The sequence below is a fragment of the Myxine glutinosa genome, chromosome 8 (genome assembly GCF_964187855.1).
Source record: "Myxine glutinosa chromosome 8, kmMyxGlut1.1, whole genome shotgun sequence".
In the NCBI taxonomy this organism is placed as follows: domain Eukaryota; kingdom Metazoa; phylum Chordata; class Myxini; order Myxiniformes; family Myxinidae; genus Myxine; species Myxine glutinosa.
The window spans coordinates 109,618,271-109,642,983 of record NC_136268.1 but is presented as its reverse complement, the minus strand read 5'-3'; the positions used below and the strand labels follow the sequence as shown (position 1 = coordinate 109,642,983).

Genomic DNA, 24,713 nt, shown 5'->3' with positions numbered 1-24,713 from the left:
AGAAACCTGGGAGAGACAGAGCCAAGAGAGTGCAAGACCAACTAGAACGGCACTCAGTGGAGAGCATACATACCTCCACCTGGTTGGCCATATCACTCAATGGTTAAGAATCACTTTAAAAATTCTACTAGCTGGATCCGGATCTTCACCAAAATTGAGTCGATTCTTCCTTGTCACACACACACAACCTGTCCAACAAGTTTCGTCCAAATCCGTCCATAACTTTTTGAGATACCCTGCTATATATCGTTTTTAGCCCTATATCCCAATGGTGCAGAATCACTTAAATATTCTAGTTGCCGGATCCGAATCTTCACCAAAGCCTAATAATTTCGTCCTTGGCACATACGCTACATCTCTGCCAAATTTCCTCCGAATCCGTCCACAACTTTTTGAGATATTTTGTTCACAAACGGACAGACAAACAAACAGACAGACAGACCGACAGGGGTGAAACATAACCTCCATCCATCTTTGGTGGCAGAGGTAAAAAGGAGGAGTTAAAATACAGAGAGGCCATCAATCAACCTGTCTGCAATGTAGGAGTAACAGGCCTACACACTCGGTTTCGTCGCAAGAGATCCCAATGATTTTAAGGGTTTTGCTTTCCACGACATCAATAAGGGCAAGGTGTGAGGCAGGGGCATCAACCAAAGGGTAGAGCAGTACTGCATCAGGCTGTGAATAAAGGCCTTATGCATTATCAAAAGTTAATAATGGCCAAGGAAAGATCTTGCACCACAGAGGATGTCCAGTCAGCAGCTGGCTTTGGAGGCCATTTTGGAAATATGGTCTGCCCAAGAAAGATCATGGCTGATGGCGAGGCCCAAAAGTTTGAGGGCCTTATCTCTTAAAGTGGCTTGTTCAAGAAGTAGATGGGAGGATTTGTCAGACAGTCCTTTCGGACCGACAGGGTGGGTGCCTGGGATTTGTCGGGGTTGAAAGATATCTTCCAAGTGTTTGGATGAGCTCCTTATTCTCTCAAGGTCTGCAGAGAGGGAAGAGACAGCTGTCTGCCTGTGTGAAGGATGGGAAATGATAGGGCAGAGGGTGTAATCATCAGTAAAAAGATAGGCAGGATTTTCCAGGGAATCAGAAAAATCATTGATTAAGATGAGGAACAAGACTGGGCCCAAGACATTGCCTTGGGACACTCCAGCCTTGACAGGCAGATATGAGAGGATCCTGTTAAGAGCTCCAGACTACCAGGGTGGAGGAAGTCAGTGAGTCATGTGAGGAGGTGGCTTTGGATGCCACAAGCAAAGAATTTGGAGATCGAGGTAGGGTGCCAGACTGTACCAAATCAAATGCTCAAGATATGTCGAGAGAGAGACGGCCCTGATCTCATGTCTGAGATTGAGGGAATCTATCCATTGTTGGGAAAATAGAAGCAGCATGTCCATGGTAGATTGGTAGAATGACTGTGTCTGAAACCAAACTCATGTACTTAGATCTTTTGGATTGATAAAGAGGTTTGTGTCCCACAGGACAGTACAAAATCTTAATTGCTCAAAGCCTGATCGCCCTAGGATTGCAAGATCATGAGAAAACATTGAAGTGGTCCATGAGACAGTTTTGAGGAGCCCCAGGAAATCGGTGCCGATCTCAAGAATCAAATTATTATTATTTTTTTTAATCAAATACTGTACACAAATAATTTTGAAGCGGGAACTAAAATTGTACCCGTATCACATGCAAGTGAAGCAAAACTGGACAACGATAAAGAACTTCGTGTGACAATGTGTGAATGGGTTTGAGGAGAAAATGTCGGGATCCAAATTTTCTGAGTAATGTTTGGTTTTCTGATGAGGCCCACTTTCTTTTAAGTGGTCATGTTAACTCTAAAATCAACGTGTTTTGGGGTTTTACTTCTCCTGATGGAGTTCTTGAAAAGTCGTTGTACAGCCAGAAATGCACTACATGTGTTGCCATCAGAAAAAATGGCATCATTGGGCCTTTCTGGTTTCAAGATGAAGAAGAGAGATCGGTAACCGTAGCCACTGAATGGTACTTGTAAGTTATCCAGAAGTTTTGGGTTGCATTAGCGAGGAAGTGCCACATCGACAAGGCTGTGCAATGGTTTCAGAAAGATGGGGCCACATCTTACACTTCCAACAGATCGATACAGCGGCTACAACAGAAATCCAGTGATCTGGAATCCATCCTCGATGGATTCCAGAATTGTCTTCAGGACAGATATTGAATGGGCGCTCCATTCTCCACACCTCAACCCACCTGACTTCTATATTTGGGGTTAGCTGAAGGATAGAGTGTACCAGAGGAGACCTCAGACTATTGACGACCTAAAATGCAATTGCCAGCAACATCGAAGCTATTTAGGTTCAGGAATGCATCCGAGTTAGACAACTTCAACAGGAGACGCCATTTGTGCCAGCTGCAGCAGGGCAGCCATTTAAAACATGTGTTCTTAAAACATGTGTTGTGAACCGTCTTCCGAAATCACTAGTTTCATTTTTGCGTGTTATTTTAATCTACATATTAAAGATTTTTATATACAAGTTCCATGTTGTTTCAATGGAAAATTTAAAAAGTATAAAAATAACTTTGGGTTGCGTTTAACCTTAACCGGTTCACATAACCTCTTGCGTCTTCCATCGTCGAGGATGGATTCCAGACCTTTAGTTGATTGTTGCTCAACTCTCCATCGGCCACAGGTTTCATTCTGATACATTGTTGAGAGAACAGTGGTTGAACTTCCTTCACGACAACCGGAAATGGTAAGAGCGGCTGCACTTTCTCAAAACATTATGCTGCCGTTTCTCGGTTAGTGGACAGCCAATCAGTGCAAAACTGGCTTTTATCTATGGTTAATACAGACTTGGCATTTAATATGGAATATTTTTTTTGTGGGGGTGAACTTACTTTTCAAGATGTTTTAGAACCAAAAGTTCATTGGAATTATGTTGAAATTATTCTAGATTTTGTTAATGTGACCTTTAAAAGAAACAAAAACCACATTTGACATTTCAAAACAAATAAATTGATCCTTGAAAGTGATGTAAACTGATATCGAACTCAATTCATGGACAGTACTTTGTTAAACATCTGTACGTTTTCCAGAAATATCTCTTTATTTTGCACATTAACCAAATTTTTTTTTAACAAAAACAAAAGTTAAATTACGACTGGGATTACAGACAGTAAAATTACAGTTCAGTACTTTGTGTAACCCCCACGAGCATTCAGGAGAGCACGTACACGTTGAGGCATGCTGTTCATGAGATTTGCCAAGGTTTGGACAGGAATTGCTTGCCATGCAGTGACAATAGCCTGCTGCAATTGACGCACAGAGGTCGGCTGCTGGTCCAAGTGGTCGATTTGATGCGTTAATTCTGCCCACAAGTTCTCCATCGGATTCATATCCGGGGACATGGCAGGCCACTCCATATGCTCTACACCACAGTCAGCAAGAAAATGTTGGATCATGCGAGCACGATGAGGCCGTGCATTGTCATCTTGGAAGACAAAGTTTCCTCGAAAGGCTGCACGAGCAAATGGAAGCAATGTTTCTTCTAGAATGGCCCTGTACTTGAACTGGTTCAGGTTTACATTCAGAACAACCAGGTCAGTTTTGCCCCCTGCATGAAAAGCAGCCCAAACGGTCACCCCACCACCTCCAGCTTGGACTCTTGGCACTATACAATCTTTGTTGTAGGCTTCATGCACTTGTCTGCGCACTCGGACGCGGCCATCTTGACGATAGACCAGAAATCTGGACTCGTCACTGAAGATCACGTGATTCCAGTGTCCTGGCTGCCATTGACGGTGCTCTCTGGCCCACTGCAAAAGGCGCTGGCGGTGTTGTCTGGTCAGGCGTGGCTTTCTCAGGGGACGCCTGGCACGATAGCCTGCTTGAACCAGTCGTTGGTTGACTAGCCTTCTGGATACAGGCACATTTGTCAGTTGCTGCCACTCAGCCCTAAGCCGATTATCTGACTTGGTACGGCCATTGCGGACTAACCGGTGCAGCTGGCGATCATCCCTCCTTGTGGTTCTGCGGGGACGTCCTGGCCTCGGTATTGGAGTAGGGACACCCCTCTGAGCATTTCGTTTCAGGATCTTTGACACCTGACCTTGAGTGATGCCATACTGCCGAGCAATAGCACGCTGTTACATGCCATAATTTCGTAAAGCCACCACTCCATGACAAACAGCATTGTCGAGTTGACGGACCATCTCCAGAGGAAGCGGCAATAACTTTTGGAGACGTGCAGCAGTTGTTTTCCACTAATACAGAACGCAACAACCCTTGTATACCCGACTGTGAAGCCAATCATCAAATGCACCTGTCCGTACATTTTGCCACGCCACCTGTGATATAATCCTGTTGTTGACTTCTTGCTGCGACAGACAATCAGTGACATGATTCTTTTAACAAATAAATCACCAAAGTGTAAAAGAAACTCACCAGATTGATATACTGAGTTAAGAAAGTAAACCCAAGTCAAGAAAAAAATTATATTCCATATTAAATGCCAAGTCTGTATATTAATACTAGTAAAAAGCCCGTCAAAAATGACAGGCTGGAACAGTTTATTCGACGGTGCAGCCTCGTCAGCAATCAGCATGCCAAAGTCTGAAGCCTCGCCCTAGTGTCAGATGTGCTTATAATCTTTATAGTAGGGGCCCTTAATCTTCAATACCTCGATTGTGCACTTTTATCGAAAGTTTCGAGGTTTTGGGTGGAGTTGCCTTAGATCATACATTTCTAATTCTGCCGGAAGACAAGCTCAGTTCTCACCCGTATCCAAGATGGCGGCCAAATCCAATATGACATCTTATCACAGCTGCTCAGGCATGGGAAGAAAACTGCATGGGCTGCCTGGAACCTCATGCCAGAGTTGACAGAGATCTTGCTAGCACTCACTGACGATCCAGTCTTTTACCCCCGAGTCAGAGCACATGAAGCATCTTGAGTGTTTCACTGTGCTCATGTTCAGTAAGATCTGTGGTGCGGCTTCTGTCAATGAAGCACACCAAGTGTTATTCACCCATGATCTCAAAACCCTTGAATTAATTCCTCCTACCCATGCATCTCCTTGAACACATTAAGGCATGCTTCTTTTGAAAGCAAGCCATTGAATGCCAGCAGAATATCCCTGACTTCTCCAAATGGGGCTGGAAATTTGATGAGAAGAAGCAGTGGATACCGTTCTGGGCCGTTTTGGCAGATGCCAGTAGCGCCTGCAATCTCATCTTGCACTATGGCTACCGGAAAGCTTGCCTCAGCGCGTGCGAATACTGCAGGTCCTGTCTCCGCTGCACAGTGCTCTGCACATGTGAGGGTGGCTGCGTAAATAACAACTGTGACCAAGCCCAGTGATGAAAAGTTTGGCACTTCCATTTGTTGTGTACCTCGCGAGATTAGAAACCAGGAATTTTCAGCTTCTTCTGCTCCTCGTGTCACTATAATTGAGGAATATTTTTCTGTGTCTTCTTTTAAAAGGCTTGATCTTCACTTTTCGAGGTGTAATATTTCGCATGTTTTACTGTACACCTGCAATGATGCACTACTGCGGTGAAAGATCCCTCCCCATCACCTTGCTGACGTTATTATACGATATGTATATCTGCCTGGACATACCCACCAGTTAGGTTTCCATCAATCGGTTTGATATACAGGTGGCTGTATGAGATCCTCTTGCCACACCTGTTGGTTGTTTGGGCTGGCAAGAAAGCCGAAAGGTATGCGGACTTACCTTTCAACCGTGTAGCCCAGCTGGGTTTGAATCTCGACTGAGCTATAACCTGTCACCGTGGTATTCCGCATGCGCTAAACAGGTTGTTTTTTTGTTTTTTTTAAAATACAGAGTCGAGGCTCGTGAAAGAGCTAACATTTATCAAACAAACAAACAAATCAAACAAACAAGCAAACAAAGTATATAAAAGGGGGAGCGGTCGACAAGATGGGGAGAGAAGGGGAGGAAGCACACAAACACAACATTTGAGAGCAGGGACATCGGGAGATGTTTTTGGAGGGAGAGGGCCTGGGGGGAGGCAGGATAGGTATAAAACGCAAGGACACCAAGGACTTCCAGGAAAGAAGTCAAAAGTCACCTCAAAAAAGTGGATTTGGGGTGAAATTAGCGGGGGTAGAAAAGATCAAGGTTTTGGATTGGGGAAGATAAGAGATGGTGGTGAACAGCCGTTTTAAAGACCTGGAGGGAGGAGTGGGATTGAAGAGAGTGAGGGAGTTTGTTCCAGAGGCAGGAGAAAAGAGGAATGAAGGAGTGAAGGTGAGCAGAGAGTCTTGAATTTGGCAGTTTAACCATAAGAGGGTTGCAGGCAGATCTTGTGCGACCTGCAGGAATATTTGGGGGACAGAGCCCAGAGAGAGCTGGGGGAGCAAGGCCGGAGAGGAGTCGGTAGAAGACGGAAAGACCACCAACCTGCCTGCGGTGATTAAGTGAAAGGCCCTCGGAGATAGCGTCATCGCGGGAGATTCCAATGATTCTGAACGCTTTGGTTTCAACAGCGTGAAGACGAGCTAGGTGGGAGGTAGGAGCACCAGCCCAGAGGGGAGAGCAGTACTCCATTGAGCTGCGGATGAAAGCCTTGTATGTGGTGAGGAGCTCAGGTGTGCCAAGGAAGGACTTCGCACGACGGAGGATGCCCAGTCGGCGACTGGCTTTGGAGGCCAGCTTGGAAATGTGGTTTTCCCAGGAAAGATCATGGCAGAAAGTGAGACCCAAAAGCTTGAGTGACAAAACTTCTTGGAGAGGATTATTCAGAAAGTAGATGGGAGGGTTGTCAAGTCGGTCTTTTCGGAGAGACATCGTAAGTGTGTGAGATTTGTCAGGATTGAAAGACATGTTCCACTTGTTTACCCAGTCTGTGATTTTGTCCAGGTCTGCAGAGAGTGAGGAGGCTGCAGACTGCCGATCTGAGGGATGAGGAATGGAGCGGCACAGAGTGGAGTCATCAGCAAAGAGATAGAGAGGATTTTCAAGAGAGTCAGAGAGATCATTGATGAAGACCAGAAAAAGCACAGGGCCCAGAACACTGCCTTGGGGAACTCCAGCCTGAACAGGAAAAGAGGAGATGAGAGAAACCCATTCAGGGCCACACGTTGACCACGACTAGAGAGGAAGTCCGCCAGTCACGCGTGGAGATTTCCATGGCTACCAAAGGAGGAGAGTTTGTTGAGCAGAGCTGGGTGCCAGACCGTATCAAAGGCACGTGATATGTCAAGGGAGACAGCTCTAATTTCCTGTTTGGCATTGAGGACCTCCATCCATTGTTGAGACAGCAGAAGCAGCATGTCCAGAGTAGAGTGACCTGGTCTGAAACCAAATTGATGATCAGAGATCAAGCCATTGGAGAAGAGGAAAGATTTCATGTCCGAAGCAATGATGGATTCCATGATTTTGCTGATAATTGGGAGAAGGCTGATTGGTCTGTAGTTGCTAGGATCTGTTTTTGCACCTTTTTTGTGCAAAGCGGTGATGTTGGCTGATTTCCAAGCAGATGGCAGTTGACCTTGAGCAAAAGAGGGGGTGAAGAGAACACAGAGAGGGAGAGAAAGAGCGGAAGAACAGGATTTTAGGACCCGTGGGCTGATGCCATCAGGTCCAGTTGCAGAATCAGAGTCGAGGGTTGACAGAAACTTTTCCACCTTGTCAGGAGGAAAGGACACGGAGTTCAGGAGCAGCTGGGTACGACTGGGTATGGTGGGTATAGAGAGGGATGGGTTTGGGACACAAGATTTAGAGGCAAACACAGAGTTGAGGCATTCAGCTTTTTCACGTGCGGAGTCAGCTGTGTAGCCGTTTGAGGTAAGGGAGGGGATGGAGGGGGAACAAACACCAGAAACAGATTTGACCAGACGCCACCAGGATTTGGAAGAGGGAGGCAGATAAGAGAGTTCGGTCTTGAGAACGGAGAGATATAGTTTCCTGGCTCTCCTGAGGGTGGACACACACTTGTTTCGGGCTTTGTGAAAGGAAATGAGATTTCCTTCCGTTGGATTTGCTTTCCAGGAGACGAAGGCAAGTTGTTTCTGGGCAACAGCCTCACCACAAGATTCCGTGTACCATGGACGGGAGGAAGGGTATGACAACTGAAGACGAGATGGGATAAATCTGTGCATGAGAGAGAGCAATTTACTTTGGAAGAATTCCCAGGATGAGTTGATGTCAGAGGTGATAGAGATGGGAGACCAGTCCAGATGATTGATGGCTGCTTGAAGACCATGCCAGTTGGCCTGAGTGAAATGCCAGACTCGTCGACGCTGAGCAGGCTCCCTGAGAATGGTCAGAGAGATGTCCACTTTAACAAGCACATGATCAGATGATCCGATTGGAGCAGAAGAAGAGCAGCAGACATTTTCAGGAAAGTTAGTCATAACCAAGTCCAGAAGAGAAGATGCTCCGTTGACTGAGATCCGGGTTGGGAAATTGACAGATTGTGTCAGTCCCAGTGAGTCACAGAAGTCCTTTGCTGAGGAGCCATGGCAGGTGAGAGAGGTACCCACACCCAGCCAACTGGCATGGTGACAATTGAAATCACCACATATGAGGAAGAGAGAGTTGGGATGAGTAGATAGAAGTTGGTCCATATTATCAGACAGCGAGATGTTGATGGAGTCATCACTGTTTGGTGGATGGTGCAACACACATATGAACAACAGGTGGGAGCGAAGGGGAAGCCGTAGCCAGAGGTATTCCTGGGGGTGAGGTGGAGAGAGTGCAGTGCAGGGCGAGTGAGGAAGAGAGTTTTTGATAAAGATAGCAACCCCACCTCCAGGACGACGCTCAGGTCTATCATACCGGATGAGGGAGTAACCCGGGAGAGATACTAAGGAATCAGAGACATCACGAAGGAGGAAAGTTTCTGTTAAGCAGATCACGTCTGGTTTGACAGAAGCAACCTGTATGGAGAGATCAGTTAAGTTTGAACGAAGGCCCCGGATGTTTGAGGTCCATACCGTTAATGAAGAGGAAGGGGGAGCATCGGATACAGAACAGGGGGGAGGAGGGGTAGGGTAAGATGTGGAAGAGGTGGAAGAGGTAGGGAGAGCTGTGGAAGGTGTGTCAGAGATTTCAGAATAGCTCGGAGAAAGGGAAGGATGGGGCGGCCAAAAGGTTTGATGGTGATTGGGTGAGGCATAATGAGGTGTTATTTGAGGAGGGGGAAGAGCGAGGCAGAAGGTTGGGGGAGATGGAGGTGAGAGTTGGAAGGGGGAAGAAGCGGGGAGGACGCTTTGAGGAGGGGGAGTGAGAGGGGGGAAATTGAGAAGAAATGAGGGTGGGGAGATTTGAAGGGGAGGGGCGAGGGGGGGTTTAGGAGGGAAGGGACAAGGGGAGGGATTTGAAAGCGATGGGATATGGGGGAGATTTGGAGGGGAGGGGTGAGGGAGGAGTCTCGGAGGGGAGGGGCGAGGGGGAGTCTTGGAGGGGAGGGGTGAGGGGGTAGTAGGAGGGAGGGGGCAAGGGGGGAGATTTGAAAGGGATGGCTGATGGGGAGGATTAGGAGGGGAGGGGAAAGGGGGAAGATTTGTAAGGGATGGGTGATGGGGATGATTTGGAGGGGAGGGGTTATGGGGAAGATTTGGAGGGGAGGGGTGAGATTGGATTTTAGAAAGTGTACGATTAATGGGAAACGAACATTTATTGCAAAATGAGTTTCTTGTGACCTTCGAGTCAAAAATACGTTTAAGGACGCTGGATGGAGGATGGAGTGCAGGAGAGTTTCGGGAATGTGGAAAAAAGGCACTATAAGAGATGGAATTTTTTTTTGGGATGAATAGATTTGGTGAGCAAGTCGAAAGCAGCCTTTTAAAGAAGAAGAAGAAAAAGGTGCTATAATATACGACGGAATACAGAACTTGAGGGGAAAGTGTAAACATTGTAGGGTTAATAACAGTGAAAACTATCTGGGGAAATGGGGGAGAAACACGTGGTCGAAGAACGAACGAACGAATAAGAACGAATAAACGAATGAGAACAAAGAATAAGAACAGAGAAGGAAATGTTTTTTTTTGTATTTTTTTTTTTTTTTAGTTGAGATTTACACAAGGAAGTAGGCTATGGGGTGAAAAGACTGGGAAAAGCAGAGAACGAAAGTTATTGGAGCACAACCGACGGACCGCTGAGAGGAAAACAAAGCCTCAAGGTTGTACACTGTACAAGGCCTCAAAAGACACGGCACGATTTAACACGATTTTCTATACAGGTACGAAAGATTTGCCCCGAAAATCTACATCGGGACACACGATACGTACAACACCATAAAATAAATACAGTTATAACGAAAATACAAATGGGAACAATTACTTAACTTCGATTTCGATGGAGAGCGTGGAGAGCTGCGAATAAACGAAACCTCGCCGGCAAGACCGGAAGCGGCGGGCCCAACGTTTACGTTTTGTATCCCACTGATAGGCCGGATCTGGATTCGGACCTGAACCAAAATCGAATCACCTTGTTCTTGTCACCGAACCAACTCATCCACCAGGTTTTGTTATGATCTATCCACAAGTTTTTGAGATAGCATGCTCACAAACAGGTGTAACTTTCGTCCACCATCGGTGGCACAGGTAATGAAAGGTCTCTTGAGAGAGAAAGAGAGAAGAGATGAGAGAAACAACACCAGATCCTTCTAACTCGAGTTATGGTTTCCAAAATTATTTTCAAAGGGTACCTGACCTTTGATCTGTTCAATCTAAAATCGAATCAGTTCATCTTTGAATGACAATCCAAAAGTGTGGTCGAAAATATGGTTGAAATGTCTCGAGTGTTTCATATGTTAGTGCAGTAACAGATTTTCAACTGAAGGGCACTTGACCTTTTGAACCCATAAATTAATCATGAGCCCATCCCCTGCACAGAAAAAGAGACGGGGTTTTGTCATCACGTACGCGTGTGCGTGTGCGTGTGTGTCGTAGCTCTTTCAGTTTTGTCATCAAATTTTAACCAAAGCAGTATCTTACTATAATTCACCAAATGTCCGCCCGTCCGTTCGAAGGTACCGCAAAAACGGCTCAACCGATCGCAACGATATTTTGGGTGGGTATTCCTGGGATCCCCTAGAGTAAAATAGGCTATATTGTTTTTCCAATTTTTCCAAGTTTTCCAAACACGATGGAATAATATTTACCGATATGAACAGTGATGTGGCTTTTGTTGAAATTCTACAAATACTGTTTATTCTACGTACCAGGAGAGAGTACATCGACTCCTGACGAACTCTTCCTCTATAAACGTGCGGCTCCAAAGTAACACGGCAGCGTGTGCAAAGCGACTGAGAAACAGGTGTAGCGGCCGCTTCCGTGTTACAGATTCGGCGTGCACTCTTCACACATAAACGTGCGACTGAGAAAGACGTGTAGCGGCCGCTTCCGTTTTGCAGAATTCAATCTTTTTTCAAAATGGGCGCCATGTAGTTTAGATTTTGATGATTTGCGTGTGATATGATTTAACGGATGTTTATATGAATCGTTTAAAATAAAAAAACGCCTTCAATTTCTGATATTTTGCTTTTTCATTTGGGCCTCCCAATTGAAGCCCCGCCCGTAGGGCGGGTACCGTTGCGAGTTATTTTAATACGGAGAAGGCAAATTAATACTTTTGTCAAAAGGTCAAAGGTCAGCGTCACATAAAACCATTAATTTTCATCCAATTTACTTGAAATTTCAATTTACCTGTTCAATCTAAAATCGAATGCTGTGCTAAAATCTAAAATCTAATTTTAGAAAAATCTAAAATCATTAATTTTCATCCAATTTACCTGAAATTTCAATTTACCATTTCAGTTTTGTCATCAAATTTTCAACAAAGCTTTATTATGAGAGTATGAAGAAGGCACATTAATAATTTGGTCAAAAGGTCAAAGGTTAGCATCACATAAAATCGTCAATTTTCCTCCGGTTTACCTGAAATTTCAATTTACCATTTCAGTTTTGTCATCAAATTTTCAATAAAGCTTTATTTTGAGAGTATGGAGAAGGCACATTAATAATTTGGTCAAAGGGTTAAAGGTTAGCATCACCTAAAATCATCAATTTTCATCCAATTTACCTGAAATTTCAATTTACCATTTCAGTTTTGTCATCAAATTTTCAACAAAGCTTTATTATGAGAATATGGAGAAGGCAAATTAATAATTTGGTCAAAAGGTCAAAGGTCAGCATCACATAAAATCGTCAATTTTCATCCAATGTACCTGAAATTTCAATTTATCATTTCAGTTTTGTCATCAAATTTTCAACAAAGCTTTATTATGAGAATATGGAGAAGGCAAATTAAAAATTTGGTCAAAAGGTCAAAGGTCAGCATCACATAAAATCGTCAATTTTCCTCCGATTGACGTGATATTTTAAGAATTTGCACATTGGGTCACTGAATTGGTTCACCAATCAAAAGCTAGCAACTGATTGTTTTTTTTAGATCAAAAGGTCAAAGGTCAAGGCTGCATAAAATCGTCAATTTTCATCCAATTGACATGAAATTTTAAGAATTGGCATATTGGGTCACAGAATTGGTTCACCAATGAAAGCTAGAAGCTGATTTTTATTTTTTTTAGATCTAAAGCTCAGAGGTCAAGGCTGCATAAAATCATCAATTTTCATTTTGTAATTGTTTTGTTCAACTGTTTTCGTTATTTTGAGCATAAGAAGATGTCTGAATACAAATGATGTCTTTGCATTTTCAGATGCTTTATAGTTTAATCTTTGCATGATAGTTCGTATATATGCCAAGTTATGCCAAGTTCATATAGTTATGCCAAGTTTGGTTAAAATTCCTTCAGCGGTTCACAAGTTATTGCGGTAACGAAAATCTGATACATTCTGCTATAGGTCACATGACCTTTAACCCCAAGATCTTACCAGTTCATCTTTACATCATAATACACCCTTGTACCAAGTGTGGTAAAAATCCGTTCTGTGGTCCACAAGTCTTCGCGGGACCAAAACATGACAACGGACGGAGGGACAACCCCAAAACTATTTGCAAAAACAAATGCTTCAAAACTGAAGCTGTTTCTTGGCAAGGCTTAAACTGGGTGGTTTGCCGTTGCTTTCCCAGTAGTAGTTATTTCCAATTGAACGTCCATCCGGAGGATGACACACACAACGATGAATCACCCTGTCTGTCAAGCACCAGGATGACAGTTTACAGCTCAGTCGGGATTCAAACATAGGCTGGACCGCCAATAGACGAGTATGCATATATCTCGACCATTCTGCCACTCTGGAACAAACATACAATGAGGTAATTAACAATTTTTAAAAATCAATTTGGTATTTTTTTTTGTATACATGATCGAGGCTCGTGGACGAGTGAGAGCAAAATGAATGGAACAACATGGAAAGGGGGAAAAACCAACAGCAGAGTAGAAGTGAGAGAGATCAACGTGAGGGGCAGAAGGACACATGGAGATGAACAAGCTGCACTCAAGCTGAAACACAGCAAGAAGAGGAAGAAGAAAGCGGGGATGAAGCAGTTAAAAGGAACAAACCAACAACCACCTTACAAATGAAAAGAGGTGAAAGTATAGGGGGGAAAAACAACACAATAACCTGGAAAAAGGATTGCTTGGGAATGGGGCCATTTGGGGGAAGAAAAAATTCATGAGGATGGAAGGGGGATGACTTGAGGTTATGATTAACAGCTAGCTTGAAGCCATGGGGTTGAACAGACTGGGAAGTTGGTTCCACAGGTGAGAGAGAGAAGAGGAATAAGAGTGGAGATGAGCAGAAAACCTGGATTTTGAGAGTTTAACAAGAAGAGAGCTGGTGTGACCCTGGTGTTGGGCTAGCGGCTAGGGTGCCGGCTTAGGATCCTGGGTTCGAATCCCGGTCGATCGCTGAATTAACGCCAGGGGGGTTGACTCAGCCTGTCATCCTTCCGAGGTCGGCAAATTGAGTACCAGTTCACTGGTAATTCCCTGTTCGTGGTTAAAGGTGGCAAAAAGGGTTGGCGTCAGGAAGGGCATCCGGCCGTAAAACATTGCTTCAAAAAGGGGACCAAAAAACAACAACCACGGTTCCCGAAAAAGGCCAACCCCTGCTTTGCGGGGGAAAATTGCCTCTAAAGGTGGTTTAAGAAGAGAGCTACTGGTGGATCGTGTGTTACTGCAGAAACCTGGGAGAGACAGAGCCAAGAGAGTGCAAGACCAACTAGAACGGCACTCAGTGGAGAGCATACATACCTCCACCTGGTTGGCCATATCACTCAATGGTTAAGAATCACTTTAAAAATTCTACCAGCTGGATCCGGATCTTCACCAAAATTGAGTCGATTCTTCCTTGTCACACACACACAACCTGTCCAACAAGTTTCGTCCAAATCCGTCCATAACTTTTTGAGATACCCTGCTATATATCGTTTTTAGCCCTATATCCCAATGGTGCAGAATCACTTAAATATTCTAGTTGCCGGATCCGAATCTTCACCAAAGCCTAATAATTTCGTCCTTGGCACATACGCTACATCTCTGCCAAATTTCCTCCGAATCCATCCACAACTTTTTGAGATATTTTGTTCACAAACGGACAGACAAACAAACAGACAGACAGACCGACAGGGGTGAAACATAACCTCCATCCATCTTTGGTGGCAGAGGTAAAAAGGAGGAGTTAAAATACAGAGAGGCCATCAATCAACCTGTCTGCAATGTAGGAGTAACAGGCCTACACACTCGGTTTCGTCGCAAGAGATCCCAATGATTTTAAGGGTTTTGCTTTCCACGACATCAATAAGGGCAAGGTGTGAGGCAGGGGCATCAACCAAAGGGTAGAGCAGTACTGCATCAGGCTGTGAATAAAGGCCTTATGCATTATCAAAAGTTAATAATGGCCAAGGAAAGATCTTGCACCACAGAGGATGTCCAGTCAGCAGCTGGCTTTGGAGGCCATTTTGGAAATATGGTCTGCCCAAGAAAGATCATGGCTGATGGCGAGGCCCAAAAGTTTGAGGGCCTTATCTCTTAAAGTGGCTTGTTCAAGAAGTAGATGGGAGGATTTGTCAGACAGTCCTTTCGGACCGACAGGGTGGGTGCCTGGGATTTGTCGGGGTTGAAAGATATCTTCCAAGTGTTTGGATGAGCTCCTTATTCTCTCAAGGTCTGCAGAGAGGGAAGAGACAGCTGTCTGCCTGTGTGAAGGATGGGAAATGATAGGGCAGAGGGTGTAATCATCAGTAAAAAGATAGGCAGGATTTTCCAGGGAATCAGAAAAATCATTGATTAAGATGAGGAACAAGACTGGGCCCAAGACATTGCCTTGGGACACTCCAGCCTTGACAGGCAGATATGAGAGGATCCTGTTAAGAGCTCCAGACTACCAGGGTGGAGGAAGTCAGTGAGTCATGTGAGGAGGTGGCTTTGGATGCCACAAGCAAAGAATTTGGAGATCGAGGTAGGGTGCCAGACTGTACCAAATCAAATGCTCAAGATATGTCGAGAGAGAGACGGCCCTGATCTCATGTCTGAGATTGAGGGAATCTATCCATTGTTGGGAAAATAGAAGCAGCATGTCCATGGTAGATTGGTAGAATGACTGTGTCTGAAACCAAACTCATGTACTTAGATCTTTTGGATTGATAAAGAGGTTTGTGTCCCACAGGACAGTACAAAATCTTAATTGCTCAAAGCCTGATCGCCCTAGGATTGCAAGATCATGAGAAAACATTGAAGTGGTCCATGAGACAGTTTTGAGGAGCCCCAGGAAATCGGTGCCGATCTCAAGAATCAAATTATTTTTATTTTTTTTAATCAAATACTGTACACAAATAATTTTGAAGCGGGAACTAAAATTGTACCCGTATCACATGCAAGTGAAGCAAAACTGGACAACGATAAAGAACTTCGTGTGACAATGTGTGAATGGGTTTGAGGAGAAAATGTCGGGATCCAAATTTTCTGAGTAATGTTTGGTTTTCTGATGAGGCCCACTTTCTTTTAAGTGGTCATGTTAACTCTAAAATCAACGTGTTTTGGGGTTTTACTTCTCCTGATGGAGTTCTTGAAAAGTCGTTGTACAGCCAGAAATGCACTACATGTGTTGCCATCAGAAAAAATGGCATCATTGGGCCTTTCTGGTTTCAAGATGAAGAAGAGAGATCGGTAACCGTAGCCACTGAATGGTACTTGTAAGTTATCCAGAAGTTTTGGGTTGCATTAGCGAGGAAGTGCCACATCGACAAGGCTGTGCAATGGTTTCAGAAAGATGGGGCCACATCTTACACTTCCAACAGATCGATACAGCGGCTACAACAGAAATCCAGTGATCTGGAATCCATCCTCGATGGATTCCAGAATTGTCTTCAGGACAGATATTGAATGGGCGCTCCATTCTCCACACCTCAACCCACCTGACTTCTATATTTGGGGTTAGCTGAAGGATAGAGTGTACCAGAGGAGACCTCAGACTATTGACGACCTAAAATGCAATTGCCAGCAACATCGAAGCTATTTAGGTTCAGGAATGCATCCGAGTTAGACAACTTCAACAGGAGACGCCATTTGTGCCAGCTGCAGCAGGGCAGCCATTTAAAACATGTGTTCTTAAAACATGTGTTGTGAACCGTCTTCCGAAATCACTAGTTTCATTTTTGCGTGTTATTTTAATCTACATATTAAAGATTTTTATATACAAGTTCCATGTTGTTTCAATGGAAAATTTAAAAAGTATAAAAATAACTTTGGGTTGCGTTTAACCTTAACCGGTTCACATAACCTCTTGCGTCTTCCATCGTCGAGGATGGATTCCAGACCTTTAGTTGATTGTTGCTCAACTCTCCATCGGCCACAGGTTTCATTCTGATACATTGTTGAGAGAACAGTGGTTGAACTTCCTTCACGACAACCGGAAATGGTAAGAGCGGCTGCACTTTCTCAAAACATTATGCTGCCGTTTCTCGGTTAGTGGACAGCCAATCAGTGCAAAACTGGCTTTTATCTATGGTTAATACAGACTTGGCATTTAATATGGAATATTTTTTTTGTGGGGGTGAACTTACTTTTCAAGATGTTTTAGAACCAAAAGTTCATTGGAATTATGTTGAAATTATTCTAGATTTTGTTAATGTGACCTTTAAAAGAAACAAAAACCACATTTGACATTTCAAAACAAATAAATTGATCCTTGAAAGTGATGTAAACTGATATCGAACTCAATTCATGGACAGTACTGTGTTAAACTTCTGTACGTTTTCCAGAAATATCTCTTTATTTTGCACATTAACCAAATTTTTTTTTAACAAAAACAAAAGTTAAATTACGACTGGGATTACAGACAGTAAAATTACAGTTCAGTACTTTGTGTAACCCCCACGAGCATTCAGGAGAGCACGTACACGTTGAGGCATGCTGTTCATGAGATTTGCCAAGGTTTGGACAGGAATTGCTTGCCATGCAGTGACAATAGCCTGCTGCAATTGACGCACAGAGGTCGGCTGCTGGTCCAAGTGGTCGATTTGATGCGTTAATTCTGCCCACAAGTTCTCCATCGGATTCATATCCGGGGACATGGCAGGCCACTCCATATGCTCTACACCACAGTCAGCAAGAAAATGTTGGATCATGCGAGCACGATGAGGCCGTGCATTGTCATCTTGGAAGACAAAGTTTCCTCGAAAGGCTGCACGAGCAAATGGAAGCAATGTTTCTTCTAGAATGGCCCTGTACTTGAACTGGTTCAGGTTTACATTCAGAACAACCAGGTCAGTTTTGCCCCCTGCATGAAAAGCAGCCCAAACGGTCACCCCACCACCTCCAGCTTGGACTCTTGGCACTATACAATCTTTGTTGTAGGCTTCATGCACTTGTCTGCGCACTCGGACGCGGCCATCTTGACGATAGACCAGAAATCTGGACTCGTCACTGAAGATCACGTGATTCCAGTGTCCTGGCTGCCATTGACGGTGCTCTCTGGCCCACTGCAAAAGGCGCTGGCGGTGTTGTCTGGTCAGGCGTGGCTTTCTCAGGGGACGCCTGGCACGATAGCCTGCTTGAACCAGTCGTTGGTTGACTAGCCTTCTGGATACAGGCACATTTGTCAGTTGCTGCCGCTCAGCCCTAAGCCGATTATCTGACTTGGTACGGCCATTGCGGACTAACCGGTGCAGCTGGCGATCATCCCTCCTTGTGGTTCTGCGGGGACGTCCTGGCCTCGGTATTGGAGTAGGGACACCCCTCTGAGCATTTCGTTTCAGGATCTTTGACACCTGACCTTGAGTGATGCCATACTGCCGAGCAATAGCACGCTGTTACATGCCATAATTTCGTAAAGCCACCACTCCATGACAAACAGCATTGTCGAGTTGACGGACCATCTCCAGAGGAAGCGGCAATAACTTTTGGAGACGTGCAGCAGTTGTTTTCCACTAATACAGAACGCAACAACCCTTGTATACCCGACTGTGAAGCCAATCATCAAATGCACCTGTCCGTACATTTTGCCACGCCACCTGTGATATAATCCTGTTGTTGACTTCTTGCTGCGACAGACAATCAGTGACATGATTCTTTTAACAAATAAATCACCAAAGTGTAAAAGAAACTCACCAGATTGATATACTGAGTTAAGAAAGTAAACCCAAGTCAAGAAAAAAATTATATTCCATATTAAATGCCAAGTCTGTATATTAATACTAGTAAAAAGCCCGTCAAAAATGACAGGCTGGAACAGTTTATTCGACGGTGCAGCCTCGTCAGCAATCAGCATGCCAAAGTCTGAAGCCTCGCCCTAGTGTCAGATGTGCTTATAATCTTTATAGTAGGGGCCCTTAATCTTCAATACCTCGATTGTGCACTTTTATCGAAAGTTTCGAGGTTTTGGGTGGAGTTGCCTTAGATCATACATTTCTAATTCTGCCGGAAGACAAGCTCAGTTCTCACCCGTATCCAAGATGGCGGCCAAATCCAATATGACATCTTATCACAGCTGCTCAGGCATGGGAAGAAAACTGCATGGGCTGCCTGGAACCTCATGCCAGAGTTGACAGAGATCTTGCTAGCACTCACTGACGATCCAGTCTTTTACCCCCGAGTCAGAGCACATGAAGCATCTTGAGTGTTTCACTGTGCTCATGTTCAGTAAGATCTGTGGTGCGGCTTCTGTCAATGAGCACACCAAGTGTTATTCACCCATGATCTCAAAACCCTTGAATTAATTCCTCCTACCCATGCATCTCCTTGAACACATTAAGGCATGCTTCTTTTGAAAGCAAGCCATTGAATGCCAGCAGAATATCCCTGACTTCTCCAAATGGGGCTGGAAATTTGATGAGAAGAAGCAGTGGATACCGTTCTGGGCCGTTTTGGCAGATGCCAGTAGCGCCTGCAATCTCATCTTGCACTATGGCTACCGGAAAGCTTGCCTCAGCGCGTGCGAATACTGCAGGTCCTGTCTCCGCTGCACAGTGCTCTGCACATGTGAGGGTGGCTGCGTAAATAACAACTGTGACCAAGCCCAGTGATGAAAAGTTTGGCACTTCCATTTGTTGTGTACCTCGCGAGATTAGAAACCAGGAATTTTCAGCTTCTTCTGCTCCTCGTGTCACTATAATTGAGGAATATTCTCGATGTCGTCCATTCCAAGTGGTTAAGAAGACATATGAATGTAGATATGTGAATAAGAATGTTGCGTTATCAAATCTAAATAGAGTTCTCCGATACTATGAAGTTCAATAAAAGGCAGGCAAAAGGAATGACATTTGTTTCATGACTTGGAAATTTATTTGTGATTGTGATTTGTTTCAAGGTAAATACCAACCTTGACCTTGACACGTGACCTTGACTTCAAATCACCAAAATGACACAAAGAACGGAGTTGTCATCATTGAAAACCCCTATTTAGATGTTTCATTTGTGATTCTACCACTTTTAGTCCATGCGGCATGGTAATAGACCGATATTAGGCAAATACCGACCTTGACCTTGACCTATAATCACCAAAATGACATTCGGACTGAACGCCTCGCCCACTAAACCCCTATTTAGACGTTTTGTTTGTGATGATACCACTTTTAGTACACGAGTTATGATGAGGCCTTTGCCACGTGGTGGCCATATTGGATAGGGTGACAATTGAGCTCGTCTCCCGGTGGAATTTGAAATCATACCACCTACGGTAACTCCAGCCAAAACCTCGAAACTTTAGATAAAAGTGCACGATTTTTTTTTGATTAAGGGCCCCTATTACTTATTAGACATCCTACTTACATAAATTAACACTCGTTTTACTCTGCACGCGTTGCACATCACGTGCAACAAATTTCACCTTCTATTTATTGTTATTTAAATTTTAAAAAAAGTCTTCTGTACACCGCCCTTGAGGCTTTTTTTTTTTTTGTATACAAGATCGAGGCTCGTGAAAGAGTGAACATTAATCACACAGAAAGACAAACCGACACATAAAACATAACATAGGGAGCGGTAGACAAGATGGGGAGAGAGGGGGAAGGACACAAACACAACATTTGAGAGCAGGGACCGAGAGACATGGAGACATCGAGAGATCTGAGAGAGGGTGAGGGCTTTGGGGGGGGGGGGGCGTGGGAAGGGGGCAGTGGGAGAGGTATAAAACATATGGACACTGCCAGGACTTCCAGGAAAGAAGTTGGAATTTCAAACAAAGTGGATCTGGGGTGAATTAGCGGGGGTAGAAAAGATCAAGGTTTTGGATGGGGGAAGATAAGAGATGGTGGTGAACAGCTGTTTTAAAGACCTGAAGGGAGGAGTGGGATTGAAGGGAGTGAGGGAGTTTGTTCCAGAGGCGGGAGAAAAGAGGAATGAAAGAGTGAAGGTGAGCGGAGAGCCGAGATTTCGGCAGTTCATGCCGAAATGAATGAATGAATGAATGCCAAGTGGCCAAACATCCCTTGGCTTGGTTTGTAAACCACCATCTAAAATTCCAATAGAAGAGACATAATTATTCCCTTATGGAAAATGGTTTTCGAGTTTGTTTTCACCCTCAAAATAGACCATAGTGAACGCATATTCGTGTTGAAAGATTGGTCTTTAAAACCTACCCTTACGAAAAGGGGACAGACATCTGTACAAACACACAAACTGATAGTGTTTTATATGATACTTCTTTATATGTGTATGTGTTGACATTTAGATACTTCTTACATAGATTCCAATAAATGGTCGGCAACCTTTTTCTAGTGGTGGGCCAGATCTTCATAAAGGCTGTTTGGGTGCGGGCCGTAACGATAACAAAGTACTCATAAGAGGTTAGGAGAAAAGTTTACTTTTAATTTAGGGTTAATTGCCAAAAGCGAGGTCTGTATACAGTTTACATGAGGCCTGTATACAACTGGAATGGTATGGTTTTCGTGTTGGTCCGTCCGTTTGAGCTCTATGCCTGTATTTTGGTGTTTGTCGTGGCAAGTGCAATACAAAGGAAACAAAAGCCGAGCGTTCCTCGGGTCTGATGTCCGAATCAAATGCGTCTATACAGTATCGCTTTGCGGGCCGGATTCGGCCTTCGGGCCGTATGTTGCCTACCCCATGATTACATGATCAATTAAAAAAAATACGGTCAACTTGTTTAGTTATTAGCTCAGGCCAATCAACTGTTTAGAGAATCCAAGGTTCAAAACACCAAATGCAAAAATTGAGTCTCATGGCAGGACATTTCAAGCAATGTGCAATCTTTACGTAATTTTTGAACAAGGGAGAATTTAAAAAAGGAAAAGAAAAATGAAGACTGCAATTGTTTGCGCAGAGCCAATCATCATGGCATCTGCTGAGTCAGATTTACCAATCACCGAGGGACAGCACATCACAAGAGGACAACATATTTAGCATCCCAAGTGACCATACCTTGCCCCCCTTCACAACCTGATACAGTCAAACCCCCCCTACTCTCCCCTCCGTGCTTGAATGTTCGAACACCCCCCCCCCCTCCCCCACCTCCCAACCAATCATGGTCGAACCGTTAAATCATTCAACAGATTCACTTAAGTCTTTCATATAAAAAGCCACTTATATTGAGCAGTTCAATCTCTTAGGCCTAGTGGCCTGCATCATCCAGCAGTTAGATTCTACTGTTATCGACTCGGAGCAGTTGTGACAGAAGGACCATAAAAGAGCCCTTAAGTGGCTCTGTTTACAGACATTGGGGCACCTTATCGAGCCAGCTCTGTGCAGCGGTACGAAAGTGTTGGGGGAGGGCAAGGGAGACGGCCGGGGGGCATCTTTCTTGAGCAGCTTTGTGCAGCAATTAAAGAGGCAGGAGACTGTCTTTGTGCATTTGGGAAAGGACATCCTTTAAAATGTGTGCACTTTGTTCAGCTCGCGAACGCCACATCCCGAGGTATAAACCTTCACAGCACCCAACTCAAAAGGCGCAAATGTAGCCATAATTATTGGTGTTATTTTCGATAAACATTCTGGAAGGAAAATGAAAGCCAGCCAGCTCACGAGGAAAATAAATAGCGATTGGAAAAGGAACACGCTATCGCCGCCCCAGTTGGTTCCGAAGGGCCTCCAGTTTGTCATTGACTCTCGGCTCGATTGAAGATGGCAGGCGAGACAGGATGAGGGCAAGATCATCCTCACTCTTTCGTTCAGATGCTGTGTCAATGGCCATCTCCAGCTCTCTGTGGCAGAAAGAGATGAGAATACATCAGCACAGGTAACCCTCAGTGTGCATTTGTGGTTAGCATCCCCTCCCTCCAACAAGTCTCACCCAGTGGCCAAACATCCCTTGACTTTCTGCTCAGGAGGAAGCTTGTGGATGTACTTTCTTGCCTCAAAGCGATTGCCGTGTTTCAGGCAGGCATCAACAAAGGGCTGGGGGCATAGGGGCGTTGAGGTGGGGAAAAGCAGCCAATGACGATCAGTTATTACGGTTTTTCGTTTTCCTGAAATTTTGCTATTCACATTGCCATTTTGTTTTTCCACAGTTATGATGCTATAATTGGGAAGGTTCACGAGGTCATTAACCCTTACAAACTGAAATCAAACTGAAATCAAAAATTATTGAAACTTTCTTTGAGTGAGTTTCAAGAACCGCTGGCAAGAATGAATGGACACAGCACCTGATGATGCAAGGTTAAAGGCACGTTGAGCTTTTCTTTAATGAATATGTACACATCAAATGGATATCTGACTGGGATCAAATCACAAATTCTGCTTGCTCATTGCTTCATTAATGGAAGGGTGCCTGCACCACTGATAAATCAAAACACACTGTGATATCACATCGTGGTGAAAAGATCAAATCTCCTTTGTGAAACTTGTCACAAAAGGACAAGTTGGCTGCACACCTGGTATCCAATGGGAGACTTTTTGCTTTTGGAAAACTTCTCCAATTCCTGCCAGTCTCCCAAGTATGCCAAAGCTTCCACCTTTAACCACCACCAGCTGTGGGAAACACAACAGCCAATGTCAAAGCACACGCCGATACCGTGAAACAGTGACGATGTCCAAAGGTGAGGGAATTGCAGGCTCACAAAACAAAACTCAAATGTCTATTCCTCCTCCATTTTATGCTTTGCATAATACTTTCACTTGTATAATAGTGTTGTCGATTAGACCGGGCCAAAAACCAAACAATGTCAATGGATCACACAGGGGAAAAAGAAGAAGAAGATTAAAGGCCCAAAGACTACAACCTCTACACATTTATGCAAATGTCGAAACAAACGATACCGACGGTCGGGCAGGCGGTGATCTCGAACAAAGCGTTCTGCGATGGCAACGTGGCCTGAACGAAGCAGCTTCAGAATGGTGGCATGCAACGAAAGGTGGAGCAGATCGAGGCCCAATTTTTGCGAGTGTTGTTTCTGTTGCCTCAACAGACGAAATTGTTCTTCTGTGGCCTGTTGAAGAAGCTATAGATTAAAGAAACCAAGCGATAGCCATTTACTTCAACACGTGGCAATCGAGCACAAAGATTCTGTTACGAGCCTGTTATCAATCTGGCAAACAGTCTGGTCACCTATATCAAGGTGTGAACGAAGATATGTCGAGTACCTTTGCTGCAAAATCATTTTTCGCCTTTGAGAACTCCGTTGCTGCATCATTCAACGCGCTGATCTGTGACTCCAAGTCCTGGAGATTGGGATTTAAAAAGGTAATCAGTATAATGGTAAACTGGTACACAAGATGATGCAAAAGCAACCAATGCTCATTCCTTAATGTAATCCAAGAATCACTTTAACCCAAGCAGTCTTCGTAACCTGAAAATTGATCAAATAATGATCACATATTATTACGCTTGGGGGTACGTTGAACCCTCCCCCCCCCCCCCCCCCCAACTCCTGGACCCCAAAACTGGAAATGTATCGGCCCCGATGGCAAGTGTGAGCGGTGGTATGCATGTTAAGTGGACCTCAAAAGATGCATAGCTTTGACGTATGTGGTAGAATCCAAGCTCCTGGTGTTCGTCCTCTGCCTCCAGCAGACCCCGCAGGAGGTCTGGACGGTTCTGGCGACACCACTGATTACACAAGCCGAGCACGTTACTGACAAAAATCACGACTGCCATTAATACTGCAACGAATCGACCACCCTCTTAATGTACCGAGTAACATTGAGTACTCAATATACGTAAGTAACATTTTCATACAAATATAAATCAGGTATCAATCATTAAAATGATAAACAAACTTACATGAAAAAATTAAAAACAAAATAAACGAGAAAGCATCTGAAAACGCAAAGCCCATCTGCATCTGCTTTTAAATTTAAATGTCTTCTTCTTCTCCTTCTTCTTCTTCTTCTTCCATTTGCCA

At 44.3% G+C, this 24,713-nt stretch overlaps 1 protein-coding gene and 1 long non-coding RNA gene across 3 annotated transcripts in view; one reads left to right on the top strand and one right to left on the bottom strand.

The window, feature by feature from the left end:
* Window positions 1-24,713, bottom strand: part of VPS16 (VPS16 core subunit of CORVET and HOPS complexes) — a 157,291-nt gene that overhangs the window by 47,337 nt on the left and 85,241 nt on the right. The window contains exons 19-24 of one of the 2 annotated variants that reach the window (XM_078783671.1): window positions 24,311-24,418; window positions 23,953-24,030; window positions 23,629-23,798; window positions 23,244-23,340; window positions 22,664-22,767; window positions 22,396-22,574 (exon numbers count right to left, since the gene is read on the bottom strand). In XM_078783671.1, coding sequence (XP_078639797.1) covers window positions 22,430-22,574; window positions 22,664-22,767; window positions 23,244-23,340; window positions 23,629-23,798; window positions 23,953-24,030; window positions 24,311-24,418 — 702 coding nt within the window. In that variant the 3' untranslated portion in view covers window positions 22,396-22,429. Of the gene's footprint in view, window positions 1-21,204; window positions 22,575-22,663; window positions 22,768-23,243; window positions 23,341-23,628; window positions 23,799-23,952; window positions 24,031-24,310; window positions 24,419-24,713 lie in introns of those variants that run through there. The other variant, XM_078783672.1, reaches the window with a different exon arrangement.
* Window positions 1-24,713, top strand: part of LOC144893318 (uncharacterized) — a 109,961-nt gene that overhangs the window by 52,651 nt on the left and 32,597 nt on the right. The gene's annotated exons all lie outside the window — the stretch shown is intronic.